Source organism: Onychomys torridus, chromosome 5 (assembly GCF_903995425.1).
Source record: "Onychomys torridus chromosome 5, mOncTor1.1, whole genome shotgun sequence".
Lineage (NCBI taxonomy): Eukaryota > Metazoa > Chordata > Mammalia > Rodentia > Cricetidae > Onychomys > Onychomys torridus.
Window position 1 is genome coordinate 116,481,513 of NC_050447.1, and position 9,610 is coordinate 116,491,122.

General features: G+C 50.9%; 1 protein-coding gene across 1 annotated transcript in view; it reads right to left on the bottom strand.

Annotated features, from left to right (window-relative positions):
* The window catches only part of Gfod1 (glucose-fructose oxidoreductase domain containing 1), a 103,617-nt gene extending 99,943 nt beyond the window's left edge, over positions 1–3,674 (bottom strand). Inside the window, exon 1 of the mRNA XM_036187164.1 lies at positions 2,675–3,674. Within this exon, the coding sequence (XP_036043057.1) occupies positions 2,675–2,927 (253 nt within the window). The 5' untranslated portion in view covers positions 2,928–3,674. The remainder of the gene's footprint in view (positions 1–2,674) is intronic.
* Between the last annotated feature and the right edge of the window lie 5,936 nt (positions 3,675–9,610).

The window sequence follows — 9,610 nt, forward strand, 5'->3', positions numbered from 1 at the left end:
TGCCCTGTAACTTGAAGCACTGTGATGGATGAACCAGCAGGGGTGAGCCGGGACCATCTGAAAAATTCAGAAACTAGATGAGGACCTCAGCATCTGTCCATGGGAAGCAATTAGGCAAAAGGGGTAACAGAGACAGATTCAGGAGATGGCGTTGGCACTATGTGGGGAACCAATTCCAATGGTGGGGTAGAAAGCAACACAGGACCTCCCCAGCAATCTCTAACAAAAGGACCTGTGCTAACAGAGCAGGCTTAAGAAAGAACTTGAGGCTGGCTGCTGGGTGCAGCTCTCTGGCTGTATGGCCAAAAGGTAGCTCAAACTCAGTTCTGTGACTCTGGGTAGCCTCGTTTGTAAAATCAGTCAGATGTCTGCCTTGGAGACTTGTTTTCATTGCAGTAAAAGGCTCTCTATACAACAAACTACCACTCGGACTGGCCCATAAGAGGTCTCAGTTACAGGCAGCCCTAAATGGGGAACAAATTGTGTGTGGCAGAAATCTCTCTGCAGCAGATATGCCACTGATGCTGTGCAACTGGCCTGAGAAGACTGAAGATAGTCCAAAGGAACAGTCCTCACTTTGACTATCAGACTATTAAAACAATGGACCCCAAGAAACTGGAATCCCCCCAGAACTCTCATGCTGGGAGAAGAGAAAGCATACAATTTGGGTCAGCCAGAGGGGAAACTTTTCTCAGGGAAAGAGATTTGCAACTTGTCAGTTCACCTGGCAGGAGGGAGGAGCCAGAACAGTGATGGGTAGACAGCAGCTGGACAGGAACTGCTCAGCCATTTATAATTTTGGCCCTATATCTAAACCTTCACCTCACTTCAAGACCTTGAAAATGGACTTGGAGGGGTCACTAGGTCTCTCTTGTCCCTCTTCCCAATGTTGAAGAGATCTCCTTTTCTGCTACCAATGTGGGTGTTTTGATTGACTTGTGGAGGACAGGTGGTTGAATCTGGCCTGCTGGGGCACAGGGTGTGACCCTGGTAACAGTAGGGCTTTGAAGGAAGTTTCTGGAAATCACAGGAAGATGTCTGTGATTCCACTGATCTCACTTGTCCGGTGCCCTCTCTTTATCAGGCCATGACATGGACTGCGACACCAGTCTATACTCTTGCTGGCCGTGGAATAAGGAGGTCAATTCACCAGAACTCACCAAAAGGCGGCTCAAAGTTTCAACTGCAAGTAAACGTTAATATGTGCAAAGCCCCCAACGGCCAAGGCCAGACTGATAACTGCTTGGGGTTTTCCACTTCCTGTGTTGTGTGTGTACAACCTCCTAACCATAACTGTGCAGCCAGTCAAGAGTGGCCTCCAAGGTACAAGCCAGAGGAGCCTCGTAGGGAAGCCGTCAACATGTGTGCGTCAACACTTCTAAATTCAGTGCCTCTACATTTTCCATAACCATAGACTACCTCAAACCACTGGCAAACAATCTTAAGAAGGGAAAGAAGAAAGCTTGTAGCCCACCATGGAGGCGCGAAGTCCTGGCTGTCCCTGTCACACAGTAAACTCAGTTAATAGCACCTCTGATGCTTCATTCTGAAGAGGTAATTCACTTCAGTCTTGTCAATATAAAACAAAAACTTATATGGATGCCTTTCTCCAGTGCTGAGAGTTGAAACCTAATGCCTTTGTGCATGCCAGACAGGTGTTCTGCCATAGTGCAACATCCCCAGCTCAGGAGCTTTTTCTTTCTTCACCAACTAAGACATCCAAAGGGGAGCAACTAACGTCTGAGAATGGCTGCGTGGGGTTGTTTTGGGTATGGAAAGAGCTGCTGATAGACTTGCTCAAGACATTCATTCCTCTGAGCACAGCAGAGCCCCAGCCTACTTGTAAACACAGCGTCTGGGAATATTCCGGAGGCAAAATACGGAGGTGCCATCGCACGTTTCCAAAGGAAACTGCAGCGTCTGGCCTTTTCCCACACAAAGCATCCTTGCCTCTGAAACCACAATGCCCATCTCCCAAGAACATAAGGTATATTACTTACTCCCCACTGGAGTAGAAGACTACTCCTGGGAGACTATGCCCAAAGGTTAAATTACAGTCTCTACTAACCTCTGACACATCTGAGAATGTTCTAATAGACCCGCCCACTCTCACTTCTACCGTCCTTCCTTGCTTGCTTCTAAAGCAGAAAGAGGTCATTCCAGCCAGCTGTCACGTCTCTAATCTCACACTAAACTCACTTACAGTGGAAACAAACGACCCGAATAGGGTGCCACAGATGCTGACAACAGGTACACTGGGGAAAACCCCTGCCACGTGTGCGGCCCTTTATTCAGGGGTTCCTGGCTGGCCGCGCGCTCGCCTCTCCTAGACGCGCACGCACCAACACACCAGAGCACTAACACATACAGCTGGGGACCGAGTTTCCTCTCCCGGAACAGAAACCCATCTTCAGATCTCTGTATCTGATCCACCTGGTTCCTATACCTGGAAGCCAAGCCTATTCCAGCTTCAGCACCCTGCACGTGGGGATGCGCTTCCAGGTGGTGCTAGGAGCGAAGCGTGGAGGTGGGGAAGGCCACGGACTGGGAATGGGAAAGCTGGGAGTAACATGCATAGGCTTGGAATCCCTGGGGTGCACGCTTCTGCAATTGGAGAGGGCGCGAAACGAAGACCCAGGCTAAAGAGGAGAGGGCTGGGGGAGGGGTCGCTCACCCAGGGTTTTGACAGCGATCTGCCTGGTGAGCGGCGGTGGCAGGTTGATGCACACCAAGTCTACATCCTGGTGTAGCAGCACCTCGTCGATGCGGCTAGTGTAAAAAGGAACACTCATCTCCTTGGCCAGCTCCTCGGCTTCTTCTTGCGTGCGGCCCCACAGCGCCTTCACCGCGAAGCCCTCATCTTTCAGCAGCGGGATGATGACTCGGGCCGTGAGGCTGGTGCCGAACACGCCCACCCCGGGAAGCATGGCTGCTCAGGTCCGCCCGGCTCTGCTTCTGCCGGGATCTCCAGTCGAACACCCGCGCGCACGCCTCTCCTGCCAGTCCCGGCTCCCGCAGTCCCCGGCTCCCGCAGCCGATCTCGCTGCGCAGCGCCAGCCGCCGAGCCCCGGGCAAGGCGCCCGCGTGCGGCGGCGTGACAGCGCACCGGACCACAGACCCTGTAGGCTCCGGGAGCCTCAGCCCTGTGACCGCTGCAGTGCCCGCCACGCGAGTAGCGTGTCCTTCCCGGAGACAGTGGCGGGGACTCCGCCAGGACGCACGAGGCCCCGAAGTCCCGTGGAGCCCGGACTCAGGCAGATGTCCCGCTGTAGCCCCGGCCGGCTCCTTGCGCCCCGCCGAGGCCGCCCCATGGCCGGCTCATCCCCGCAGAATCTCTCTCCCGGCTCGCGCTCCTGCTTCGCCACCCTCTCTGGGCTGCGGATCTCCTTTTTCCGCGATCCTTGGTGCCGAATGAAATAACCCGGAGGCCGACTAAGAATGCGGCTCGTAGTGTGCCAGGCGCCGATCGCGAGCTGCAGCACCGCAGCAGCGGCCACCACCCGGCGCCAGGCTCCTCATTCTGCTGCCATATTCACTCGCTCGCAGCGCGCCTTGGGCGGCCTCGGCCCCGCTCGGGCTCGGGCTCGGGCGGAGTTGGCGACTTTGACTGTCAGCGGCCGGGGTTCCTGCACCGCCCTTGCTGTAGCGCCGCGCGCCATTGGCCGACCAGCGTCGCCCCCGCCCCTGTCTCCGCCGCCCGAGGCTCTCGACGCGCGCAGCGCCCGGCCCCTGGAACCCGGCTTGACTCCTCCCCGGCCCCGCCTGGCTAGCTCGCTGCCCCCGGGTGGCTTCCCTTTCTCTGCGCTCTCCGCCTCCGCCGCCTCCTCCTCCTCCTTGTTGCGCTCCAAGCTCCGCCCAAGCAAGCAAATAAATATATCAAAGCGGGGCACGCCCTTAGTGGACTAGGACCAGATCCCTTGGAAAAGATTGACGGACGTCGGAACCCCGAAGGACCCCATGAGGTGTGAGCAGCGTGGATCACTGCCTCCTCTCCCGAGTATTTTTCTATGCAGCCCTGTTCTGGGGAAGCTTTCCAGGCACTTACCCGTGGAGTTGTTGGAAACCCATTTCACTGATGAAGAAAATAAGCTATGGGAAGGATGAGGGACTTGCTCAAGGTGACACACATAAACAACAGTCCTGAGGAGATCGGAAGGCAGACACTAGCGTCTCAGCCCTGAATCCCTAGAGTTCTGACTCCTAAGTGTGCCCAGTCCAATCCCCAAAGCCAACTCTATGGCTGCACAATCTCCGCTGGTCAACTACTCCATGCTTGTGCCCCAAGTGGCACGGGTGCCCTCACTCAGAGCGGGGTTTTTGCAGTGACTGTGGAGTCTGGCTTTCCAGAGGCGTGTGTGCTGGTTGGCTGCCACTCCTGCCTCCTGCCCTCTGCTTCGGTTCTGGCCACTGAGCTTCTGGTTCAGTCTTTACTGCGTCTGGGGCCTGGAGGATGCTGGGGACCCTCAGACCGAGCTGCATGGGAAGCCCTAACGGTGGTGGTGGTGACGAAGTGAGCCAATCATTTCCCACCATATCCTCAGCACTTATCACACGGCCTAACTAATAGATAGTAGGCGCTCAAATAAATGAATGGATATTCACCACCTGTCATTTCGTTCCCAATTAGTGCTGGGAGGAAGGAGTCGGTGCTAAAGGGGAAGGGGACCTGCCCTCCAGCTCGGTGTTTCTGGAAAGATCAGGTTACTACTGTCTGTCTGGTTCACCCCTGGCCCTCAGCTCTCAGCTGAAGAGGCACGTGGTCTACTTCGACATAAGCGTGGAAAACATGATGCTCTGGAGCAACTTGTAACAAATGGTAGTGAGGCAGAGCTCGTGGAGAGAGTGGTACACCAAAAGAAGCTTGTGTGTGGCAATGAGAGGAGGCAAAGTTGACCTCAGGACATTAGTAAAAAGGACAAAGTGCTCTGGGACTAGCAACAGCCTGAGCAGAGTCGAGACAAAAGAGCAGACAAGACCTGCTGGCTGAGAAGTGTTAGAAAAATGGGTGTGCCACCAGCTCTGTCAGAGCAAGAAGCAGGGCAGGAGGAACACCTACTGGACCGGTGCTGGCATCAGAAGGGTGTCAAGCTCACTCAATGCCTGGTGTGTGCATCTTGGCTTGAAAGCCAGAGCTGGGAACTGACTCTTGGCTCTACCATTTACTAGCTGTGGGACCAGGGACAAATACCTTCTCTATGCCCATCTTTCTCTATGTCCGTCTGCAAAGGGAGGACAGCAGTTAACATTATGGAGGACCATGTAATTTGACATTCGTAAAGTCCTAAGAAGGATACTCCCTAGAAATGCTCTATGAAATATATATATGTCCTCTATTTGATATTTATTTCTATTTATTACATACGTTCTATTTAAAAGTATTAGCCTGTGTGTATAACCTGTGTGGATTCTATTATAATTTTGTTGTTGTTTAGGGGTTTTTGTTGGTTAGTTGGTTGGTTTAGTTTTCTTTAATTCTGTTATATGTACGTGTGGGGGTATATACCACTTCAGCACATATACCCTCAGAGGTCAGAAGAGGGCATTGGAACCCCTTGAGCTGGAGGCGACAGATGGTTGGTTGTGAGTCATCCTATATGAGTATCAGAACAGAACTAAAGTCCTCTGGAAGGACAGCAAGCACTTCCATTTGCCAAGCCATCTTTCCCACCCCTGGCTTGGTTGTTTTTTGTTTGTTTGTTTGTTTTTTGTTTTTTTTAAGATGGGGTCTCATGTAATCCAGGCTGGCATCCAACTCACTCTCTCGGGGAAGATGACCTTGCTTGAACTTCTCATCCTCCTGCCTCCGTTTCCCAAGCCCAACCACAGGTGTGTGCCCATATACCTTCGCATTCCCCTGTGACATCAGCCCCCCGTTATCCACAAAGGAGATAAGAGGGACTTTTGTTGATGTCTTTCAAAGAAGGCTAGGGCTGGCAAGATGGCTCTGTGGCTAAGGGTGCATGCCACTAAGTCTGATGACTTAATGTCAATCCCTGAAACTCCCTCCATTGTAGGAGAGAACTGACCTCCATGTGTGTGCTATGCCATGTGTGTGTGCACATATACACACAATAATAAATAAAATTTATTAATTAAAAAAAGAAGGGTAGCCAGGTGTAGTAGTAGCCCATGCCTTTAATCCCAACACTCAGGAGACAGACAAGGTGCATCTCTGAGTTCCAGGCCATCCTGGGCTACACAGAGAAACCCTGTCTCAAAAACCAAAATAATGATAATGATAACAATTAATAATACATGAATAAAATTTAGAAGTGTTGTACAGAACTGTCTCCTGAGCCTTACTTGTCTCCAGGAGTTTGGCTGGGCTTGCTAGAGAAAGATCAGCATGGCTGGGCTTGGTGACTGTTGATGTTTCCTCACAGAAAGAGTGGGTTGGGGGGTGTATAGGGCCCCCACTAAGTATTCAGCCATCTCTGTTGGATATAATTCTACCCTAACTGAATGTAGCCTGGGGGGTCTTTGGGAAGGAATAGAGAACACGTAGGTGGGAATTGCATTGGAGAGAGACCTCTGTTGATACAGCCGTCAGGGAATCCTCATCCATGCTGGCACAGGCTGTCCAATATGGCCGCTTTAAGGTCATCCATGCTTCTTCTGGGAACCCCTTGCCCAATTGTTCTGTAAGTCAGCCTAATAAACTCAATGGTTCCCACCTTGGTGTGTCACTGGGACCTTAGGAGGAGGGGTAGACAGTGTTTTAATCTCCCCCAGGGGAGGAATTTTAGCAGCAAGAAGACCATTTCACCCTGCCCTGGCGGAGCATTCAAGTCGGGGTTATCAGTAGCTGGACGCTGTCCTTGCTGGTCCGCCTGCTTTCACTCTGTAGTCTCTGCTCAGCAGCCAGAGTGAGCTGAGTGACTTTTTCAAAGGTGAGTCACATCATGTCCCACCAAAGTCCATACCTACAATGGATTCCAGTTACAATTAAATTCCAAAGTCCTTAGGGTACCAGAACGGCCCTACCTAACCTAACTTGACCTCCCTTTGATCTCACACAGCTTAGTACTTACCACTTCCTTCAGACTCTATTCCAACAGGTTGACTTCCTTGCTATGCACCCTGAAGGCTGAGCTTGCTCTTGTCTCAGGGCCTTTACACTGGCTGCTCCCCCCACCCACCACCACCACCACCACCCCACACACAAGCAGGCTTACTGCTCACTCTACTCAGGTTTGTGCTCAGATGTTCCCACCTTAGATCAGGCCTTGCCTGACCACCTCATCTGAAATGACATTCTTGTCACATTTCCCACTTTATCACTGTTTCCCACTATGGTATCTGCTTATCATCCCTTGCCTAACAGATCACAGATTCACTGAGATCAGAAGTATGCATGTCTCCTTCACTTCTGAATACCCAGTACCTGCCGACATTCAATACACAAAGTGTGGCAGTTGAGAAGTGACGAGGGTTTGATTAAGTCATCAGGATAGAATTCTGTGATTGGATTCTGGAGAATTTATAGGAAGAGAGAAGCCAGAGGAGACAGAAATGTGTGTTGTCTGTCCCAGTGATGCCTGGTACCACTCTTGGACAGTGCTTGAAGGCCAGCATCCCTAGATGTGGCCCTCACCCTTGGACCAAACCCTGAGCCAAGACAAACCCCTTTTCTTTATATTTACCTGTTAGGTGTCATTGTGTTGTTAACAAGAGAATACTTTTACTGGGGATATGTAAAGTCTTTAGAACTAAGCCAAGCATGTGCACAGGAGTAATTCGTGCTCTGGAAAGCCAAACCACCTCTTCCTCGGGTGCTAACATTAGGAGACTTTTGGCTTAGGACATGAGTTGAGACAACATGGGGCTGCAGGGGATTATGGGGGTGGGAGTAGAAAAGGCCTTTGAAGTTGAAAATGAAAGCCTATGGACATGAGCAGAGGGAAAAGAGAGCTGGACCCGGGTTCCAGGAGGCATGCTAGAGTTAGAAGAGAGAATTTTCTAGACTGATGGAGGTTATACTCAAGGTGGAGGAGCCTGTGGAGCCTGGACGTGATCTGGAATTGCTGGAAGATTTAAACCATATCTTTTAGCCTCCAGTATGAGTAGCTTCTGAAGGGCCTGAGACACAGCCCTGATAGAGACCCCTGAAGTCACCCAGGACGGAAGAGAAGAAAGGCCTGGCAAGAGACAGACATGCTCAGCAAGTAAAAAGAGGTTAGGTGGCTTCTCAGAACTGGATGTCATCTGGGTGTGCACTTGTGTCCTACTGGTTTGGTAGGTCTTGCTTCATCTATTCTGAGTGTGATTCTGAGTATGCCTCTGCCCCAGGCTGTGAATGGACCAAATGTCAAAGCATAGACAATGTTAGCACACATGCAGTTTTTCAAATTACCCATGTGATATTCTTTACTGTTCTTGTGTGAAAACCTGGCCCTGGATTCCACCAAATACAGCCTGACATTTTAAAACAGTGCTGGCAGGGACTGGAGAGATGTCTCCAGGGTAAAGAGCATGTACACATAGAGAACCTGAGTTTGGTTCCCGGTGACCCTTTCAGGTGGCTCACAAGCACCTTTTACTCCAGCTCCAGGGGATCCAATGCCCTCTTGTGGATGCAGTGGCTCTTTGCACATGCTTGGGCACATGCATGCACACACACACACACACAGGCATGTATGAGGTGTATGTGTCAAATGTCCTCCCACAGTTCCATGTGCTCAAGGCTTGTTCCCAGAGTGGCACTACGGGGAAGCACTGAGATCTTTAGGAGCTGAGGCCTTAGGGTTCCCTAAGTCACTGGGGGCATGCTCTTCATGGGAGGAACCCTGGCCTCTCCCCATCTCTTTTGCTTCTTGGTCATGAGATGGCCTGCCTTTTTCACCTGGTACTCCACCAGCAGCCAAGCAATAATTAGTCTACTTGACCATGGTCTGGAGTCTCCAAAAGCAAGAGTCCTGATCAATCTTTTTTCTTGACTCATTACCTCAGGTATCTTAATATAGTACAAAAAAACTTGGCTAATATACCCCTTGACCCAGGATTTGACCAACCTCCGCTACCTTCATCTGAGTGAAGAGTTTAGTCCTATTTGATGTAATTTAAAATAATATGGGGCTGGGGAGATAGCTGTGCTTCCCACACAAGCATGAGGACTGGCTTTCAGATAAAAACTGGCTGTATGTGGCTGTGCTTGTCTGTAACCCCAGGGCTAGGGAGGGGTAAACAGAAGATCCATGGACTAACTGGCCAACCAGTCTAGCCAAACTGGTGAGCGACCAGCTCAGTGGGAGGCCTTGTCTGAAAAAGTAAGGCAGAGGGCCTGCAGAGACAGACCAGTGAGTAAGAGCACTGACTGTTCTTCCCGGGTTTCTGAGTTCAGTTCCCAGCCACCACATGGAGCCCACAACCATCTATAATGAGCTCCAATGGTCTCTTCTGCTATGCAGGTATGCACACAGACAAAGCACCCACCCATATACATAAAAGAATCTTTTTTTAAAAAAAAGTAAAGTAGAGAATGACTGACTGATAAAGACACTCAGTTCTAGCCTCCACACACATGCGCATACACATGTATTCTATGTTTGCATCCCCCACACACACATACACGCACACAAAACATGTACACACATCACACAAAAATAATTGT